The sequence below is a fragment of the Lithobates pipiens genome, unplaced genomic scaffold, assembly GCF_037356315.1.
Source record: "Lithobates pipiens isolate NorthernLeopardFrog02 unplaced genomic scaffold, aLitPip1_a1.2 Scaffold_8, whole genome shotgun sequence".
In the NCBI taxonomy this organism is placed as follows: domain Eukaryota; kingdom Metazoa; phylum Chordata; class Amphibia; order Anura; family Ranidae; genus Lithobates; species Lithobates pipiens.
Genome location: NW_027507903.1, coordinates 268,674,108 through 268,697,323, shown reverse-complemented (window position 1 = coordinate 268,697,323; position 23,216 = coordinate 268,674,108). Strand labels below are relative to the sequence as shown.

Below are 23,216 nucleotides of genomic sequence, written 5' to 3'. Positions count from 1 at the left end.
CACAGATTATACGTTGGGGTGTTTGCTTTCCAAAATGGGGTCATTTTATGGGAAATTCCATTGTCCTTGTACTCCAGGGCCTTCAAAATTGTAATAGGTGGTTGAGAAATGACATGCTTCATTTTTGCTCGTAGACCGTCTGAAGGTACTACTTCAATGTTGGTGCTCTGTATGTGGCCAGGCTGTGTAAAAGTCTCACACATGTGGTATCACCATACTCAGGAAGAGTAGCAGAATGTATTTTGGGGTGTAATTTGTTGTATGCATATGCTGTGTGTGAGAAATAGCCTGATAATATGACAATTTTTTGTAAAAAAAATAATAATAATAAAATAATAAAAAAAAATCTTCATTTTGCAAAGAAATGTGGGAAAAAATTACAACTTAAAAAAAACTCACCATGCTACTTACTTAATACCTTGGAATGTCTACTTTCTAAAAAGGGGTAATTTGGGGGGGTGTTTCTACATTCCTGAAAACCCATTAGTGATTAAATACCACTAAAAGAAAGCTCTATTTGTGTGGAACAAAGGACACAAGTTTCATATGGGCACAGTGTTGCATGATAATTGTCATTCAAACTGTGAGAGCGCTGAAACCTGAAAATTGGTCTGGTCCGGAAGGGGGTGTAAGTGCACTGTATTGAGGTGGTTAATAAAGGAATTCTTCACCAGAACAGGCACTTTATCCTTTTTCTAAATAACAGGTCTGTGGTGTGAGCAACTTATCCTCAAGTGGTGTTTTTTTGTGGTGATTTGTGGAAAGTAGTGGCAGCCGCTCATTCCGGGGCGCAGGGGCACCACCCCCCTAATCCATGCGCCCGGCCCCTAATTTACATGCAGGGCACCTGATGCATGGGTTTCAATGAGGTTTTTTTTTTTTTTTCAAAGTTCGTGATTAGAGCCTGAGTCTCTAATTGGTTTCAAGAAGGGTAGGTTCAGGGGCACAGAGTACTGCGCCTGGAGCCCACCCAGTTCTGTGACATTAGCAAATTAATATTAGCTAATGTCTTCCTGTTTCTCTTCCCAGCGGAAGCGGGACCTGAGACATGATTGGCCGCAAGTCCTAAGTCCTAATTGGCTGGGAGGACAAGGTGACCTCCGGGACTTGGGAGAAGACACGGGGGGGGGGGCACTGAACCTGTGACCTGGATGGGGTAAGTGCGGTGCTGGTGGGGGGCCTGATGGGTGAGGGATGCGGCAATCAAGCAACTGGGGAGTTCAGTAATCAATCGAGAGAGGGCCGGTGGGGGGTGGTATCTGACTGGCTGAGGAGCCTGCGTGCCGCTCCCTACCCAAAAATAAATTAGGCACCACCCGCCACTAGTGAGAAGACTCTGACAGTTGCAGCAAGTGGAGGATAAATCAGTTTTGGATAGAACGTAGTCTTAGACCAGTTTACATTTATTCCCACTATTTCGACTAAAGTTGCTGAATTATGAAGCACAACTCCATAATGAACAAAGACAAGCCATGCCTTCAATTTTTTGTAATGCTAAAACTGCCCCATCTGACCACATGGGGGGTAGGCAGGGGGGGTCCTAGATGGGCCTCTCCTCTTCAAGAATCTTATTCTTTACAAATGACCATAATTATGTAATTAGTAATAATTTATTACTGTTAAGACCCAGGACACCTCTTTAATGAAAGTTGTGGTGTAAAACTCCCATTTTCTACCATCTAATAAAGGATTTATAATTTTTATTGCCTTGATGGTGCTGGCTAGATGTGGCTTAGCTGCAAAATAACTTTAGATTTTATGCTGTATTAATGCAGTTTTTTTTATTTTTAAGTATGCATAGTGGTTTAAGAATGCATTCATCAAGTGTGCAGTGTATTGTAAATGTAATTTTTTTCCTTCTTTACTTACAAGGTATTTTAATAGATCATTTCTAATTTGGCTTAATCACCTGCTGTCATGACACAAAACAATAATACTTCCTGTAGCTAAAAGCTAGGTAAACCACTCAGTGTTACCATGGAAACAGCAGGCACCGGTGTCCCTTTTTCATCTCTACGCTTTTGCTTATGTTAACAAAATATAGTTATAAACAGCGATTCACTCGTGCGCGTGTGTCTACACATATGAACGTTTGCATATACTGTATATGTGTGTATGGATTTTTATATGTGTATGTATGTACAGTATATACTGTATAAATGTGTGTAGATAATTGTATGTAAATATATAGTGTGTATATATAAATATGGTATTGAACAATAAAAATTAAAATAAGCATTAAAAATACATACCGTATATACTCGAGTATAAGCCGAGATTTTCAGCCTCTTTTTTGAGGCTGAAAGTGCCCCCCTCGGCTTATACTCGAGTCATCGCTGTCTGCCCGCTCGATCAGCGTGTCGAGCAGACAGACAGCGGCCATTCTATTCAAAAGCCGCGCCTCCGGCTCCGCCTTCGCCTGTGATAGGCGGAACACTGAATTTCCCAGCAGCCTGTGTTCCGCCTATCACGGACATCGTATCATCCTCGTACTACGGACGAGGATGATACGACGTCTGTGATAGGCGGAACACAGGCTGCTGGGAAATTCAGTGTTCCGCCTATCACAGGCGAAGGCGGCGGCGCAGCTTTTGAATTTTACAATGGCCGCCGACGAAGAGGGCACGGGACGGAGGCAAGGCAAGGCACGGCACGGCACGGGACGGGACGGGACGGGACGGGGGCAAGGCAAGGCACGACACGGGACGGATGCAAGGCAAGGCACGGCACGGGACGGAGGCAAGGAGGCAAGGCACGGGACGGAGGCTCGGGACAAAGGTAGGCTGGACACACACACACACACACACACACACACACACACACACACACACACACACACACGGATGGATGGAGACACACACAGGGATGGATGGATGGATGGATGGAGACACACACACACAGGGATGGATGGATGGATGGATGGAGACACACACACACAGGGATGGATGGATGGATGGATGGAGACACACACACACAGGGATGGATGGATGGATGGATGGACACACACACACACAGGGATGGATGGACGGACACACAGGGATGGACGGACACACAGGGATGGACGGACACACAGGGATGGACGGACACACAGGGATGGACGGACACACACACAGGGATGGACAGGCATGTCTCACCCTCGGCTTATACACGAGTCAATAAGTTTGCCAGTTTTTTTGGGGGTAAATTGGGGGCCTCGGCTTATATTCGGGTCGGCCTATACTCGAGTATATACGGTATTCACCACATGTAGATTAAAAAGACTGTGGCCTTTTATTGAGTGATATAATTTACAGGTCATTTTTGAATTCTAGAATAAGAAATGTAATTGACATACACTTTAAAGGTTTAACAGAAAATCCTGCTTAGCCATAAGACTCAAGTGACTAGTGCATTAAAAAAAGAAAAGCCGAAAGAGCAAATCAATATGTCCACCCACACCATAACCCCCCCCCCCCCCCAATAAAATAATGGCGACAAAATGAAAGAAGGGAGGGTGGGTGTTTTCTTTTGCTGACGACCATTAGAAACTTCTGTGACAGCCCAGTTGACATCACAGCTGGAAAAGGGTAAGGAACAGAATGATGGCAGTCAGATTTCCTGCCAGAAACTTGATTACCAATTACACAGGGTTGGTTGAGATACCTTCTTTAGCAACTGCAGTTGGTTTTTCTCTTCAGTAACAGGTTTAGGTTTAGCCAACAAGGTCTTTTAACCCTTTAACGTGCCGCTCCACTGCTTGGTAACGCACATTTTGAGTCCCGCTAACTCATTGAAAAATTTGGACTTTAAAGTGTTGATGAGCCAGCAACAAATCCAATGACCTTTGACTGGGATTGATCCATAGTGAAACCTTACAATATTGAAACATTGAAAAGGAGAGAGATTAATTCAAATTTGTTCAACGTACAGCATACCCAAAGGAAGAAATAAAAGAAAGAAAGCTCATCATATAGGGCAGAGAAGGTGAGGTAATGTTGACTGAAATAAAAAAGGGATGGGGCGGCACCCCACTACCATAAGGCCCCAATTTATTGCCGTGGTCTTTACATTATTACCCTTTGTTGTCATTCTTGGTGCTTGCCCATGTTCATCTCTTCTGGCTCTCTTCTCCTAGCTGTTAGGTCACCTTTAATAATCATTTTAATATCTTAAAGCTTCCCTGTGTACCACATTTATTTATTTATACTTTTTATGACTCCTGCCTTTACTTGCCTCACAGCCTACATCTTGTCCAGTAAGAGCCAGTGTGAAGTTGTGAACACTGCAGTGTCTAAGATTGTGGCAATTTGCCAGGGTTAAGTTAAAAAGTCAGTAAAATCAAGCTCCTGAACATCTCAGTGTCCATTAGAAGCTGCAGCAAGTCCAATGGAGCCCACCTCGTTTCCTGGTGAAAGGACATCTAGCCTGATTGTCCTTGGTCCACCCCTTTCATTTTTTGGATTTCAGTTCTTACAGTCGTGGAGGCTTAACATCAAGTGGGCATTACCTAGGGCTGTGTGCATGGAAATTGAGTCTGCTGAGGAACATCCACTCCTCAAACTGACATTCACCCATCAAGACATTTAAATATTTGTGTGCCTCCTCCCAAGAACCAGGCCATCACTCCCTGTGATTTTTTCCAGAAGTCTACAGCACCCTGCTGGTCCTACCCACCAGTCTTATTTTGCCTGTATTACATAAAGAAACATCAAGATCTTGTATAGCCATCAGTGGGGTCTAAAATGCAGTAGAAAATACGTTTTTTGCATTTGTTTAGTAGTTTGTTTAGTATTTAAAATTTTTATTTGTCTATTGATGAAAGGGGGGGGGGGGGGAGTAAGCAGGAAAGACAACATATAAGCATAATTAACTTCAGCATTAAAATGGCTAATAGGATTGCTTTAACCCCCCCCCCCCCCCCGCCCTGCTTTCAGACACTTCCTGTCTACATGCAATTGGTTTTGTGATGGTATCAATGGTAGACCATGCCTGCATGCAGGTGCTTATAGTCTCAAGAATATAATTCTAATGAAATCTGTATATGTAAAAGAAATGCATTCAGAGCTACAGTATTTAAGTGATCTTTCTCTACTCATTCATGAGCTGTCTTATTGGGGTTCATTTGCTAAAAAGGGAGAGTGCAAAATCTGGTGCAGCTCCGTATAGGAACCAATCATCTTCTAGGTGTTTTTTTTTTTTTTTTTTTTGGTCAAAGCCCAAAGTGGTTGTAACCCTCAATAAAACAAAACAAATATCCTGATTCTTTAAGGCATGATCTATAGCACAGTGCTTATGCTGTGTAATTTGTCCCTTCCTATCTTGTAATATATCTAGCTGATCCTGTCTGTTTCTGTGTCCCCCTGTCTGTGCTGACCACTATAATCATGGCTGCTGAGCTATGGATACCATGGTCCACTTTCATGCCAAGGTCACCTCGCTGCTCTGCTATCAGTCTCTCCCCCTCCCTCCCTGCCTGTCAGCCTGAGAGCGGCTCTCCTCCCCGCCCCTCCCACTGAAATTTAGCTGCAATATGCAGCAACTATACATGGTACCCCCTCTGGTTTATGCTGCCATTACCTATAGTGTGGGTGTTTTTCTAAAATGAAAACACTAAATACCTTTTCCCGCTGTGCAGTCACGTGATCCCTCTGTGCTGGCCGGCTGATGTCAGAGGCATCTCGGCCCCTGCCGCTTCTCTCCATAGATCAGGAAAGACAAGCGGAGGGGGATCAAGTGACCACACAGCTGCGATGTAAGAAAGGGTATTTAGCCTTTTCATTTTAGAAAAACACATACACTATAGTTAATGGTGACATAATCTGGAGGGGATACATGTAAAGTCACACAGTGACTTTACAAACGCTTCAATTCAGGGGTCTTCAAACTGTGGTCCTCCCAGTTGTTCAGGAACTACAATTCCGATCATGCCTAGTCATGGCCGTGAATGTCAGAATTTTACAATGCCTCATGGGACCTGCAACAGCTGGAGGGCCATAGTTTGAAGATCCCTGCTTCAATTGAACAAGCTGAAGTTAGAAGCTGATTGGCTACCATGCACAGCTGCACCAGATTTTGCACTCTCCATGTTTAGCAATTCAACCCCATTGTGTCCTCTCTGCACCAGACAATGATAATTATTCAAGCATTCCTTTTGGGTGGCCACTCTGCATCGTTTCTGTACTCCACTCTCCTTTTCCTCTCTATGTTCATCCCTGTAGCTGTCTTATACACCATGTATTTTCAATTTTCCTGTAGCATGCACAATCTTGCAGCACCTTAACTATCTATTTTTATAGTCAAGAGTATACACCCTCTCCCAGAATCACCTTGTTCATGAATGAGCATGTATTTGTACTTACTGTAGTACTCAGTCACCATAATATCAACAAACTATCAAAAGAGAACACAAATCAGGAAGTTCACTTTCTCCTGGGCATACCAGTTTGACAGCTTCAGATTACATAATGTGGAGAAAATGTTTTATAGTTTACAAATGTGCGTGTTGTGTTTTTGTTGTCTTTTTTTTTTTCAATTCAAGGGTCAATTAAATTGTAAATACCAACTGTTCTGAAAAGCTACTTAAGTTATTAAAAATTTTCTTTATATTCAGTTTGAAAAGTTTTTATTTTAATTTTTTTTCCCCCCTTGTTTTTATGTTGCTCTACATTAAATCATTTTTCCTCTTTCCTTAAATCCCAAAACAAAAATGTATTGTATTGCAATTTTGCTGTGCTTAGATGCAGTAGCTGCACTATTTTTATTTATTTTTTCATTCTTTTTCCCGTATTTTACCTGGTAATTTTACCATGAACACACTTTCTGTCTTAGGGTGGTAACTATACTGATCAGTTGTCACCCTAAGACAGGAGTGTGTTTGGATAACATAAGGCTGATTTGGACTATATCACACTTCCTTCTCTTCTCTTTATCGGGGGGGGGGGGGGTGTTTATTAGTCCACAGAGATAGCTGGGAACAATTATCATAAGTCCACAGGGAGAAAACACAAAAAGGTATCAGCTTATAAGATTTATGGCTGGGTGAACGTTTTTTTTTTTTTTTTTCACTTGTCAACCAAGTATAATAAAATGTTTTCAATGGTATATTTAACAGACCAAAAAGGATCACATGAGAGAAATTGATTGTTATAAATATGTGCTTTACGTGCCCGTTGCTAATTAATAACTGGAGTGGAAATTGATTGAATCCTTTATGGGCCACTTAAATGGACAATTTTGATTGATTTTGCGTTGATTGAAAACAAACAAATTTGCAGAGTGTGTGACAAGTATTACAATTGTCAGAAGTTGAGTTTCTTACACTTGGCAGTTTATTTTCACTGTGGCCAAAAAGAGGATAAAAGGGTATTTTGTCATAGACATAATAAGGCTATAGAAAAGTAATTTGATATTGCCATAATTGATTATGAAGCCAAAGAGAACAACCTTATGTGTAATGATCACTTATCTCACATTGATAGGCTTTGGAGTCATTCAATAAGTGCCAAAGCTTTGTCTCGGAATAGCCATGTTCGAGTTTGGGAGGCTGCTTCAGATGGGTGCCTGCAGAATCCTCTTGTGCAGCAGGGTATCTCTTCACCGCTATGCAGATTAGACATGGACACAGTCCTGTTCTCCTCTATGGGGCAATTGGATGGAAATGGACCGCCTGTCTGTTTCCATCCGATGCCATTCAATCCAATCCACCACACAAATGGGGAATATGACCACCATCCATCTGTTTTTTGGTGGATAGTATCAGATTGGATGGTGCCGTGTGTCAGCGAACACATGTCAGGCGCTCCATAGAAGAGACTGGAGGGTCCGATCAGGTCCGCCTGAAAAACTGCCAGTAGGACATGATCAGACAGCCCATGTGAAAGGGGCCTGCCTTTTAAAGTATATTTTTAGAAGAAAGGTTTTATTTTTGAAAATAATGGTGGAGAATTAGAGCCCCTGTCAGGTTTTATTACTACCAGGGTTCCAAGTAAAGAGTATATCTCTTTAAGACAACCACACAGACAGCATTACAAATCAATTTTTTTCAGTTAAGTAGGGGAATGCTAAAAGCTCTGTTGACTTTTTATTGTTATCTGGTTCATTGTCTCTAGAACAGGAAGTGAGGGAAAAACGGTGCCCCAGATGGCAGTAAAACCTGACAAGGGTTCTAACCCTTACCCACAAAATTCAACATATAAAAAAATGGCTATAGAGAAGCTTAAGCCGACAGAGTGAAATCACTTTTTTAGCAGCATTTACCAGCTCTCCCATTTGCCTATATTTACTCAAGTTACTAAATTGTCAGCTGAGCCCTTTGTTATACGTTTAGGCTTATTCCATTGCCCTGGTAGACTTGTAGACAATGCAATCACGTGTCAGTGATGTAAATATTCTGTTTAGTTACTGTAATGCCGCATACACACAGTTGGAATTTCCGACAACAAATGTTCGATGTGAGCTTGTTGTCAGAAAATCTAACCGTGTATGCTCCGTCGGACATTTGCTGTAAAAATTTCAGACAAATGTTTGAGAGCTGGTCCTCAAATTTTCCACCAACAAAACTTGTCAGAAATTCCGAACGTGTGTACACAATTCCAACGCATAAAATCCCACGCATGCTCCGAATCAAGCAGAAGAGCCACACTGGCTATTGAACTTTTTTTTTCTCTGCTCCTCGTACATCTTGTATGTCACCGCGTTCTTGGCGTTCTGAATTTCCAACAACATTTGTGTGACAGTGTTTATGCAAGACAAGTTTGATCTAACGTCTGTCGGAAAAAAATCCACGGTTTTATTCTCAAAATGTCCGATCGTCTGTATGCGGCATAAGACTGTGAAAATTGCTTATGCGTTCCACAGCACTGAGTTTTTTTACCATAAATTTTGTCATTTTGAAAAATTATAAAATATACAAAGAAATAAAACCCAAGAATCATAGCTTTCAATATTGCACAAATAACAATAAGATCATTGCACAAATAACAATAAGAGCAGCATAGTAATCCAGCCATGCTGTAGATGGACAAATTCCCTAAGAATGGCCGGTGCTTATAGGCAAAAACAGTAGTGCAATTTAACAAACAATACCCACAGGGTAGTTGGTAACAGTGGCAGTTCCCTGAGAACCTAGCGAATATATTTTAGTTGTAATGGAGGTTTAGATCCTAAAGAAAGAGGCGGAAACAGAATTGAAAGGTTTGGTGAGGTTAGGAGAATGGAATGCTCCTTTTGTCTGCCAGCCATAAGGCCCACTGGTCATGACATTTAGAAGCTGCCAGATGGGCTTTAGTATATGAGAATTCCATCAGGAGATGGTTAATTGAGTAACATCTTGTAGATGAGGTGGTTTTGTGCCTTTCCATCGTCCTGCAACAGCTATTCTGGCAGCATTAAGGGTATGAGTTGTGAATGATTATACAGTATATAATGAGGCAAGGCCTGGATGCCTACTCCTAAACAAGCTGTGTATAGTGTGAGAATCATCGGTTTATGCGTTACTGATCTGGAAAAAGTGTTCACCACCACACCGAACCTGGTGATCATAGGGCAGGACCACCATATGTGGGGTAGAATTCCTGGATGGTAACAGTTAATCCAGCATTTATTCCCAGCCAAATGATCTGGGAATATGGAGGTGGGCCTGTAGGGAGTATAGTACCACAGATTTTATTTTTTATTTTTTTTGCAACGATTCCTGGAGTGAGAGGCACTTAGAAAATTTTAGTGTGGCTCTGAGCATAGAGTACCTTAGAGTATTAGGGAGGGTGACAGTTTCTGCCAGCATAGCATAGATATTGATTTATTTTGTAGGTCAGTTTGGAGGAGTAAATGGTAGATGAATGAGATTCCCTTGGTTTGAGAGTCCAATTTTTAATGTTTGCTCTTAAAAATCTGCTGAAGTCCTCCTGTCCTGCTCTCCAGACCAAACAAACTTACTTCAGAAACATAAAGTAATAAAGAAAACTACCCTTAGATCACCCTTAGTCACTTCAGCAAAGAGAGACTAAAGCTGACCATAGACCGTTCAAATTGAAGCTGGGACCAGCAACATTTGAACCATTTATGAGCAGGCTGAGTGTGCCCGGGTTGATTGATCGATCAACTTTGGTACAACCGGCCTGTCAGATTTTACATGAATCATTGATATATATAGCCACTAGCAGTAATCACTGTGTTCTGTGGGAGAACACAATGGCTCCACACATTCGCTCCACTAAAAGGATTTCTTTATGAATACAGTTAGTTTGAAATGCTAAGCATTTCCTAACAAAATCGCTCTCTCTATGGCCGGCTTAAGGAAACATGCAAGCATTGGATTTCCTAAAAACTTAGTGTAATCCCTTTTGTTGCAAAAAAACTACTGATTAGTGTCCATCTGCAGCCTCAATGCAGCCTGTTCTGTGCCCATCTGCAGCCTGTGCTGTGCTCATCTGCAGCTTAAGTGCAGCTTGTTCTGTGCCCATCTGCAGCTTCAATGCAGCTTGTTCTGTGCCCATCTCCCCCATCAATGCAGCTCACCATCTCTCATATGAAATCACTGAGCTGTCATCTGTTTCCTCGGCTCTCAGTCGGTAGTAACATACACAGTCCCGCCTCCGCCATCGGCATTGGACCAACTCCTGTGATAGGCAGAACACTGGTCCAATGCCGGTGGCGGAGCCAGGACTGTGTGTGTGTGATGTGCGAGCCAAGTTAGAGCCGAGTGGAGAGAAGCTGACGGCTCGGTGATTTCCAGCGGCACTCGTCCCACTCGTTCCCCTCCGAGGTACACTGTCAGCGTGTAACGTGCCCCTGCTATTTTCTCACAATTTTTTAGGGGTGTGTGTTATACACTGATAAATACGGTAGCTATGTGTTTCATCATGTCATTTCCAGACTGATTCCTGAATAGGAGGGTCAGCCTTCATTATAAACACCTGAGTAAAACTCCCATGTTATAGGAAAAGTTCTTTCCACATCCTGTCAAGCCCCTTTCACACCAGCTTTGTGAGTTGTGCAGTCTCACTCTGCATTTTAACAGAGGACATCTCCAGACCTTTGATGGCTCTATAGGTGTCCATAGGTAAATTGTTTTGTCACATTTGGGTCTGGAAAAACAGAAAAGAAAGCAGTACTTCACCATTTTTTGGGGATCTGGATGAAGGTAGAGTAGGTGGATGTAAACAGACTTTTGTCTGTTTGCATCTGCCTGCCCATTGAGCTGCATGGAAACTCTGATCAGGTCCATCTGGAAACTGACGGGCAGACTTGATTGGAAAGCTCATGTGCAAGGGGCCTTAGAAGTGTACAAGCCTTAGTGAATATCTAGAAAAATTAGAATGCTTACAATTTGACTGCAGCCTTATTGCATTTAATATTTTTTGACCATTTTAGAAAATTACAGCGGGCACAGGTTTAATAACTTGAAGTGACAAAATGGCAGATATGTGATATATATATATATATATATATATACACACACACACTTCATGTGTGTGCATATATGTATGTGTGTATTGTCAGTTGTTAGCTCAATGGGGATCACCTTCCCTGTAAAAAAAAAAAAAGTAGTCCAAACAGCAGTTTTTTTTTTGTTTGTTTTTTAAAACCTGACTTGTAGCCAGTTTTATTTTAAAAGGTTGCATGAAAATTAAACCAACAAAACCGAAAAAAAAATCCTTGTCATCCATGCACTAACTGAACATTGCAAGTTCCTAACTCAGATGTGAAGGACTTCTCCCAGTCACCCACAAATCAAAAATAATGCAAATCTTTTCTTTCTCTCACAAAGCAAACTTCACATAAGCAGCTCTCTCTGGTTTTTGCTTCCTGAGTCCCAGGCCAAGAGCAATCCTTTGTTCTAGTCCTGCTTAATTTATGCCACCTGTTGGTGGACACAAGTGGACTGCAAAATCAGGTCCGGAACCAACCTCACCAAGGTGGCTGGTACCTTAGTTCTCTGCAAATGAACGCATGCAAGGGGAAACGTAACGTCCATCAGTCTCCTCGCCTTTCATAATGTCACATTGTATGTATATGTATGTAGGCCAACTTCTCTAGGATGGCACATCAATACGTGCCATTGCCAGAAGGTTTGCTGTGACTCCTAGCACAGTCTCAAGAGCATGCAGGAAATTACAGGAGACAGGCAGGTACTCCTGGGAGAGCTGGATAGGGCCATAGAAAGTCACTAATCCATTAACAGGACCGGTATCTTCTCCTTTGTGCAATTAGGAACAGGATGAGCACTGCCAGAGCCCTACAAAATGACCTCCAGCAGGCCATTGTTGTGAATGTCTCTGACAAAACAATCGAAAACCAAGATCATGAGGGTGGCCAGAGGGCCCAACATCCTCTAGTGGGCCCTATACTCACTGCCTGGCACTGCAGAGCTAAATTGCCATTGAACACAAGAATTGCTTTTCACAGATGAGAGCAGGTTCACCCTCAGCACATGCGACAGACGTAAAAGTGTCTGGAGAAGCCGTGGAGAACATAATGCTGTCTGTAACATCGTTCAGCATGACCGGTTTGGTGGTAGGTCAGTGATGGTCTGAAGAGGCATATCCATGGAGGAACACACAGACCTCTACAAGCTATACAATGGCACCCTGACTGCCATTAAGTATGAGGATGAAATCCTTGGACCCATTGTCAGACCCTACGCTGGTTTAGTGGATCCTGGGTTCCTCCTGATGCAAGACAATGTCCAGCCCCATGTGGCAAGAGTATGCAGTCAGTTCATGGAGGATCAAGGAATTAATACCACTGAATGGCCCCCATGCTTGCCTGACCTAAATCCAAAAGAACACCTCTGAGACATTGTGTCAGTCCATCCGACACCACCATGATGTTGCACCTCAGTCTGTTCAGGAGCTCAGTGATGCCCTGGTCAAGATCTGGAAGGAAATACCTCAGGACACCATCCGTCGTCTTATTAGAATGCCCCAATGTTGTCAGGCATGCATACAAGCACATGGGGCCATAGAAACTATGGAGTACCATTTTGAGTTGCTGCAATGAAATTTCAGAAAAATGGACTAGCCTTCTGACAAATTTTTTCACTTTGATTTTCAAGGTGTCTTTGAATTTAGCCCTCTGTAGGTTGATCGTTTTAATTTCCATCAAACAATGTGGCATCCTTTTCATTCCTAGCACATTACCCAGTCCATATCACATCATATAGCCGCCATTTCCCGTTGCAGGGCGGCCTTAACTTAACGGGCTTACCGATTACCTTCTCTCGGCCTGTTCCTCCACGTCTAGGGGTTCCCAGGGTTGATACCCGATGGCTTGTACACTGACACAGATGAAGTACTTTCAGAAAGGTTTATTTTGAAGTAGAACTTTCACAAACGCAGTCTCTTAGGGAACAGAGGGCACGGGTGAAGAACTCAGGCACCTTGAACGGCAGGTTTAGCAAAGTCTCTATTTCCACCCAGAGAGCAGCCACTTGCAGCTTGGTACTTCAAGACTGAACAGATCTCTAGCCAGAGATCATGGCAGTCAGCACGTTGACTCAAAACTTGAACAATCAACAATCATACAGGAACCTTTTTCCAACCGTACCTGGAACATTTCCTGCTTCCTTTATGGTACTGGAAAATTTTGAATTCGTCAATGTCCTTCCTAACTCAGTAACCAGGCACTTCTCAGGATGCCACTTGCCGGCCCTCCTCTGAAGAGTCCTCCCCCGGTCACTTCCATGAGCTGTGGTGTCCCTCCAAGCCGAGAGCACACCCGGACACCTTGAATCCTCCATCAGGTTACTGCGCCTCGGACCAGCAGGTTCCGAGACTCGGGAACAGATGGATCCCTACCCCAGACCAGACAGGTCTATCAGGGGCCACTAACAGGAACATGTTGCGGGATGTCAACACCACGTGACCGGGACCCCTCACAGGGCTACCCTGGTCCTGGAACCAGAACAGACCACACGGGTCTCACAAACAATTCCGGAACTCTGAACACATGACCCACACCTGTTTAAGTACCCCCTCCCAGACTCCTCAGCGGGCCCCGGCACTCCCGCTGATTGGCTCCGAGAGGGACGATACCCAAACATGCAACCAGACTTGGTTCTGGCCTGTCATGTGCACCTCACCGTTCACATGACCAGGCAGAACTTTCAAACATAGCCTGGCCAGACTGATGTTCGGCCTACCTACAATAATTAACCTTCAGAACCTTTATTGTCCTGAGGCCAAAAACTAAATTTACAATGCGTATGACATTTGATCCCAAATGTCATCCGCTACATATATATACCCAGTCCATATCAGACTATGGGGGTTATTTACTAAAGGCAAATCCACTTTGCACTGCAAGTGCACTTGAAAGTGCAGTCACTATAAATCTAAGGAGTAGATCTGAAATGAGTGGAAGCTCTGCTGATTTTATCATCCAATCATGTGCAAGCTAAAATGCTGTGTTTTGGTTTCCTTGCATGTCCCCCTCAGATCCACAGTGACTTTAATTCCAAGTGCACTTGCAGTGCAAAGGGGATTTTCCTTTAGTAAATAACTATATATATATATATAATATATGTATGTGTAGATATATAACTATATGTTGAGATCTGGTGTGTTTTCAAAGTTTTCCTTTATTTTTTAACTGTGCATTATATATATATATTTTTTCTTTTAAGTTGGAAAAGTTTTAAAATATTGGCCCCTATACACAACTCAAGGAACCTTCCTGGCTATTCCACACATTGAGACTTGATTTTAATAAATGCAAAAGCTTGCTGGTTGTCCCTATATAAATGAAATGTTTGATTCAACAATATATTTACAAACTTTGTTAAAATAACAAAGGAAATGTATTTTAAGAGTACAGGGTAATACTGAAAATATATTGAACAAAATTCTCTTTTAATGAACATTAGCTTAGGAAGATAATTGCATTAATGTAAAATATGTTTTGCAACTGCACGTTACAAAAAACAGACTATTTTATTTGAGCTCTGGTCCTTTTTAAAACTATTGGTACTGTTATCTGGATGCATTTCCTCTAATATTCTTAAAATAACTGTCCGCAGGGAAAGCCAGTTGGAACACCAGATGCTTCTGCATATTTCCGTGTGCTATCAGATCATGGAGTAGCAGCCATGTTTACTGCACCGACTGCAATTAGAGCCATACGTCAGCAAGATCCAGAGGCATCCTTGGGGAAGAAGTTTTCTTTAACCAAGTACGTTTTATTTTTATGGAAATGGCTGCATAACATGCTGCATTAGTGGAATAAGTAAACTTTAAAAGAAAATTGAAAAAATTAAATATGGCGCTTTAAAGATCGCAATCAGGACACACCGCTGTTGTTTTTAAGAATGCCTGTTCTCTAAACATAAAAATGTATTGGCCAAGCACCCATTCTGATTTCTTTTCTAGAAGTTCTCAGCCTGACAAAATCAGCCAGAAGGGTCCATTTATACAAAAATGCTTTTAAAAACAACTTTTCTCATAGGTACCCACTCTCCCCTCCCCCCAAAATTCCATAAGTTTGAACTGGCCCACTCCTCGCCCACAACACCTGCGACACGTCACATGTCCATGGTGACTGCGGAACCATTCTGAAAGTAGAGTGCGATCTCATTGATGTGCAGTGGGGAGCCAGCTGTCAAACAGGAAGTCACAGTCTGCTCTCACAGCCAAGAATTGTGACACTGGGAAACTAAGACCCGCAAATAACCAGGTGAAGACCGCACTGGACTTCTTTAATGGTAGCTGCTGACTTTTAGCTTTTTTTTTGAACGATTAAGTAATTTGTTCTAGAGAATTGCATTTTCATTGCAGATCTTATCTACCTTTGTCCCAGCACTGCAGGAAGTTGGTACTGAATAGTACCATAATCCTACTGTTGGGAGATATGCTGTTGGCAAACACCATCTGTCTCCTATCTCCCCACAATGTTGCCTATTCAAAGCTGCATCATTAAGAAGGCTGTATACAAAGCCAGTAGATCGCAAGGATAAGGACATATAGAGGATCGGTTCTAAATATGCAGTTACTAATACTAAAGCAGATAACACATTCACTATTATCTAGACAAATATATAATCACATTTATTTTTTTGTAATATAAAAATTCTATTCTGTATTACATTATATTTTTACATATTCAAGTAAGTTATTCAGCTGTCAGAATTTGTAGTTGAATGGACATTTTAATTTTTGCCCAAGTATGCTGTGAAAAAGGTTTATTTGCAAAGATTTTATTTACATTAGCTGGTTTCTGAGATATTTAGTATCTACAGTTCATGTTAAAGTGATATTGGATTAAGTGCTTGCTGAATATTTTTAGTCTTGGCATGAACATGTGCCCTTTTGGAGCAAGTTGAGCCTTGCTATAAGGCTACTATCCTAAATAAAGCTTCATATCAATTGATGTTTGCATAATTACAGTGCTAGAGGAATCTTCATCATTAATCAGCTGGGACACAAGATTCCTGGAAGCGTCCTCACAGCAAGATTTTACAAATATACTGCTGGAAAGGCTACAGTAATTCATGCCTACATTATGGTGATCCACATTATTAGAGTCCTCATACCAAGACATGTTGTGAAACATGGTATTCAACCTTGGTTGTGACCTTTACAAACCAGTATTTAAAAATGAATGTATACACTTTCCTAAAAATGATTACAACCTGCTTACCATGTTTTGTGTCACAAAGACTAATTTTAACCAGCTTGCTTCCAAAGGAATGTCCAAAGAACTTGATATTACCAGAAATGACGGTATATTTCAGTGAGTTCAGTTTTGCACATGCAGTTAGTGATGTAGCTATGGTGACTGCAGATATAAATAGCCATGCAATGTTATTTGCCTTTTTCGTTAGTAAAGTCATCTATCATTTGAAGGATATTATTCAAAACCTTCAAAAATAATTGTTACATAGGCCAGAGTTGTATATATTTAAACTATATTGTTGTGGCGGAATATAATGAGATTCTGTTTGAAAACATTTTTGTAAACATGGTCTTGACATAGACTGGCTGTCAACCAACCACTAAACAATTCAGTTACTGATACATATATGTGAATGTTGTGCATGGCCAAGTAACTTTCAGGCACCCCCCTGCTGTATAGCCATTAGGTGGCACCCATACACCCAGCTATTTGGCCTTCTATGTTACCTTGTTGTCTGAACACCATGTAGGCATCTTCTCTTTTGATCCCTTTCCCTTTTTTAATTTTTGGGTAGACTTGAGAAGAATAAATACCTCTGTCAAATTTCTATTGCTCTCCATGGCCCTGCTGGGGAAATTTCACTTGTTCCTTTCAGTAGGATAAAAAAAATGTGGGAAGCATTGTGATCGTAGACAGTACCAAGTTAACCATGTAATAACGCACTTCAATAATCACCAACTAATGCTAATAAAAACACTATGCATATATTTTAATGGCTCAAAATTGTCTGCTGCCCTTTATTATTGGCGAAAAAAAGGATTTATTTGATCTTCCAATTCAATTTAACACACATATAATAGTTTAGTCTTCTTTACCAAATATTTCACACAAAACCAAAATATTACATATCTTTACACACATATATCTGAACTATATATCTATAAAGCTTGAGTTATAAACATTGACCAGAACTATCCCCTTTCTGCACAAAGGGATGGGTGCCACACAATAAGGACCGCTACAAGGGCGGGAGGGTGGGAAGCTGCTTCTTGTTTCTAACAGCTATTGCGCGGATTTTTTATTTAAATAGGCACCAGTAGCTCAAGCCAAGTTATAAACATGTGACTTCTTCTTAAACCAATTACATTTAAACATGCCAAACTGTTGTTTCTATTGACTTTAACTGTTTAATGTCTGTCATGCTCCCATAGGTGGGAGAGGCAAATAAATTGCTCACCCACTTTCTATTACAAATGGGAAGGAATAGACCACAATAATAACATAACCAATGTTTTAACCCAATTCTTTTTTTTTTTTTTTTTTACCAATCTGTGTCACTATTGACAAGAAGTGAAATTAGATCTCTCCAGTGGTTACAAAACTGCAAATGATGGGCTCTTCTAGCTGTGTGTGTGTGTGTTTTTAAATGAAATATATATATTTAAATCACAGAATTGTTATTACATTTTTCTTGTTTAACAAAAACACATTACAACATAAAACATTTCCAACAAATACCCCAGTTTAACATCACATACAAAAAAAAAAAAAAAAAACAGATCAAGATTTTTACGCACACCATATATTTAAGCCATCAGTCAAATCCCTCCATCACTTCAGAACTGTTGGCCTCCTATCAGCTTGACAGAATTATCAATATTATAAACCTGACCTAGATATTCCATTTAAATTATTACGTTTTAACAGTATATGCCTTTGCCGTTATCCCCAGCATATATTAATATCTCCTTATTAGCTTTCCTCATTATCATTAATGTGCTCAATTGTATAATACAATGATATTCCTGCACTACCAAATGTGTGCATTTTTTAACAATATGCTGCAACACTGAAAAAAATATCAGAATCCAGAAAATTATTTAAAGTGAAGGTAGTGCTGTGCTATGAACCTAAATACTGTGCGTAATAAAGTGCAAAGGTGCTCAATAAAAGAGGGTTGAAAGAGGCAATGTTCAAAGGTCAATATATATCCAGTCCTAGGCAGTACGAAAACACGTTGCATGTCCTGCAATTTCTTGGGATAAAACAATAAAAGTGTATCAATAAGACAATAAAAGTATATCAAACACTCAAACAATATCAAACACTCAAATTATTCTTCGTAGAACAGTGATAGGAAATATATCCATAAGGTGTGCACATGAAGTGATAAAACAGTGCTGACAAGAAAGTGCACTACAATTGCAATAAGTCCTGAAGAAATAGGTAAACCTAAACGGTATACAAAAAAGTTTCCTCCATATAGGTATATGCTGCAAATGCTCTTATAGGTGAAAGCAAAAAAAATAAGTAGTGTCCATATAAGGGGCAAAGTAGGTAAGTGACTGTATATTAGCAGTTTCAGCATAAAATTACAAAGTGCTGGTGACAATCCTCTGGCATAAAGTGCTGATGATAGGTGATTTCCTGGTTCCTGTGCAGAGTAATATGTAGATGTGTGTGTGCTAAACCCACAATATAAACCTTAGTATCTTAATGTCTCTAAAGCCACCTCAAATAATAGTGCATACAATTATATGTACAGGTATGTGAAATTAATACAGAATAAGACACAACTGCGTGTCAATGATGTGAATCACCTAAACACAGCACAGAATGTATAGATCTCTGTGTATATATATCCCTAAAAATAATTTTTTTTTTTTCTAAAACATGCTCCAAAACTGAAAAAGTGCATGAAATAAATTACCAAAACAATATTTAAAAAAAAACTCTATATAATGTCCATATGATTATCTGACAAATTATTGCTGTAAAGTGTCCATATGGTAAATAAACACCAGTGAAAAAATCTTCGTATGAATAGCTGAATTGGAAGTGCACAAATTAGTAATCTTCTCCAGGAGTATCATGTGCTTTTCCCATCACCAAAGAAATGAATTGGCTCCTTACCAGATCCGAGCGACCCCCCCCCCCCCCCCCGTTACAGAGGGTCATCACAGGCAAAAACAATCAAAGGATATCCGGGTAGCAGTTCCCCCTCAGGCGATCCCAAATCTGTCACACAATGGGGCTATGGCTGTTGCTCCACAAGTCACTCCCAACTCAACGTGGTATCACATAGGGAAAAACATAGGCTCCAGATAGTGTAAAACCAATGATTTTAATTTGCAAGTAACGAACGTATACACTTACATAAGAAACTTTAAAAGCAGGCTCAAAACAGAAGCGTGCGCCGGCCGGACACACGCCAATGAAGAGACCAACCCATCCTTCCTGGTCCAAAACGAACGAACACGACTGGGGTGACGTCGACACGGTCGCACCGCCCTACGCGTTTCATAATAATTTACGTCGTCCAGGGGCCCCCACACATATTCCATTCACTTTGGGAATTTGAGGTTAGCGCAGTTCTCTTTTTTCTTTTTCTGTTAATTTGTGTATTTTTGGTGTACATCTGAATTGCAGCTTCCGACCAGTATTGTTTTCACTCCGTAGCGCAGTTTTTTTCCTCTTTGCTCTTTCCTAATATGTAGATGTACCCTTACCTTACCGCTCTAAGCTAACAGCATGTGGATATATCTCAATGCGTTTCTTGGCAGCCTCCCAGTATGGTGTATCCAGCTCCACTGGTGTGGGCCTTTAGTCTGGAATCATAGTCCCCCTATTGTCCCTGGTGTGTCCACATCCAATGAACCTCACAATGGGGCACGGGGGGATGTAAAGAGGGATGCACGATAGTGTAGCATTTCCAAATGTTTATTGACAAAATGGTAAACGTAAAATCAAGGTACTCACAATAAGAAGTATCAAACAGGCATATAACAAACAAGCTGCGAGCTCGCTCACATCAATTCCGGTGCCTCGTGTTCCCGCACGTGTTTGTCACTGTCCCCTGATGAAGTTATGTGATAGTGACGAACACGTAAGTAATAAGCATCTTATATTCACTGCAGTTGATCTATTTGAGATAAAACGTGATTGATCTATATGCTCTTAGATACTACTTTAGTGGTGGCTAACGCTTTTTCCAATAGCTTCACATCCAATGTAAGTAATGATATTGGGCGATATGATTCAGGGTTACTTGAATCTTTATCAGGTTTTAACAAAACTATGATAATTGCTTCATTCATAGAGGGTGGGAGGTGACCACTTTCCAATGCTATGTTAAATACCTCTAATAATTCTGGCAAAACATCAGTTCCAGTGTAGACTTCCCCCGGTAACCCATCTGCCCCTGGGGCTTAATTATTAGTCAAGCTATCTGAAGCATTTTGAACTTCCTCTAATGCCAAAGGTTGATCCGACATCTCCCTTTCATCTACTGATAATTCTGTTAATTTAATAGATTTAAGAAAGAAATGCAGTTCATCTTCCTTATAGGATACTTTACTACTATACAATTTCTTAAAGAAATCAACAAATACTGATGAAATCTCCAAGGTAGTATGTGCAGCTTCAGTTGGAGAGATTTGTAATTCTACTGCCTGGGTCATTGGTTTCTGAGCCTTTGCTATTGTTGCCAAAAGAAAACCCGTATTTTCTCCATCTTCAAAATAAGGTTGCTGAAGGAAAAAAATGTTTCTACTCTGCTTTTTTTACAAGGAATATTGGTATATATCTGTTGTTTTTTTATCCACTTCTGCTGTGTTTCTATGGTAGGATTTGCTATATGAAGAAGTTCTGCCTTTAAAACATCTTTGATCACTAAACATTCCCAGGCCCTAGATCTTTTTTTTATCCTTAGAATTTGAGAGATAAACCTCTCATATAGGCTTTAACGAGTCCCAATATATCTGCAAAGATACAGAGGGTTTGTTTATATCTCTATAGGCCAAAATGTCAACTATTACTTTCTGTTTTGAAGGAAAAAGAAAGATCAAACCAATAAGGGTTGATTTTGCATAAAGTACAATTCTGATTTGTATTTAAAGCCAACTTAAGTATCAGTGGGGAGTGATCACATAATCCCCTAGCAGCATATGTTGCTTCAGATATCACCTGTAGCATTGTAGCGGTAACTAGTGCCAAGTCTATTCTTGACAAGGTCAAGGACAAGAGAAATAAGAAAACACTCTATCATTAGGGTGTAACATTCTCCAAACAACCATAAGACCAATCTCCCCAACAAAGCCAGCTAAAGCGGTTGATATTATAGTCGAAACTGCAGTCAAACCAAATTTATCTAAAGAGGGGTTTAGGTAATTATTAAAATCTATTACCCAAGGAACCTTTGTTTTCTCAGAAGCGAACTTCAAAAATTCACTCAAGTAGTACCTCTGTGGAATATGGGGGTCGTGTTTGTGTGTAGGTATGCGTGTGTGTGTGTGTGTATATATGTGTGTGTGTATATATATATATATATATATATATATATATATATATATGTGTGTGTGTGTGTGTGTGTGTGTGTGTATATATATATATATATATATATATATATATATATATATATATATATATATATATATATATATATATATATATATATATATATATATATATATATATATATATATATATATATATATATATATGCTAACACATATGATCTTCTATACAATGCAAAAGTATATAGCAACTTTTTAATATCTGTTTTTACCTGCCTGCAAAGGAAATCAAAACAATTTGCTATCTATATAGCTACACCTCTAGAATATGTAGTATAAATAGAATGATATTGTCTACTATATTGTGCACATTTCAAATAGTTGAATTTGTATATATTTAAGTGAGTCTCCTGCAGGCAGATAATAGACGAAGAAAACTGTTTCAATGTAGTAAACATTGCTAGTCTCTGCTGGGGTCGCCAAACCCCCTAATTTTCCAAGATACAAGAACCTGCATTAAAGTTGACATATAGCTATATAAAGAATTTGAAATTGAAAAAGATACGTCTATTATCCATTTCAATAATAGCATTACATCTTTTATTATTTTTAGCGTTTTTTCCGCTTACTTCTTTTTTTTATTTTATTTTTTTCTCTTTCCTTTTAAGGTTCTCTGTGACATAAAGATTTTTATATTCATTCTTATTTTTCTGGTGTGCATATTTAATAAAAAAAAAAGTAGAAAAGAAACATCACAAAATACACACAGTGCATTTTTTTCTAATAATTAGAAACAAATTTTGAAAATAATTTTAAAAAAGTCCCCAAAAAAATTAACATTCGCCTATGTATATCAAAAAGAAAAAAAACACAAAAAACAAAAATAAAAACCAATCGTTTCCCACAGGAACAAAAAATAGAGAGTCCATTCTGTAAAATATTTTACTGGACTTTCTCCTCCGGCTCTATAGATATTTAGAAAATCAGGCTAGCCACCTCCCATCGGTGCAAAAGAAAGGGGGAGGGAGAAAAAAAAAGGGTCCCCCTATTTTCATTCTGTTTCACTTATAATGCCTATCCAACCAATCCATAGCCATTTGTGGTTTATCAAAAAAAGTACGACTTCATCGACCATCACACTAGGTTTAGCAGGGTATAACATTGAATATGACAATTGCAGAATCTGTAGTCTTTTTTTAACATCTAGAAATGTAATTATTTGTTTTTGTATTTCTGGTGAAAATTCTGGAAAAAACATAACTTTAGTTCTGTTAAAAATAACTTCCTTCAATGATCTAACTCTTCTGAGAATAGCATCTCTGTCCCGTTGATTAA

At 40.0% G+C, this 23,216-nt stretch overlaps 1 protein-coding gene across 3 annotated transcripts in view; it reads left to right on the top strand.

Annotated features, from left to right (window-relative positions):
• ACSS3 (acyl-CoA synthetase short chain family member 3) overlaps positions 1-23,216 on the top strand; it is a 230,386-nt gene that overhangs the window by 123,778 nt on the left and 83,392 nt on the right. For all 3 annotated transcript variants that reach the window (XM_077471933.1, XM_077471934.1, XM_077471935.1), the window contains one exon: positions 14,996-15,147. In XM_077471933.1, the coding sequence (XP_077328059.1) occupies positions 14,996-15,147 (152 nt within the window). The remainder of the gene's footprint in view (positions 1-14,995; positions 15,148-23,216) is intronic.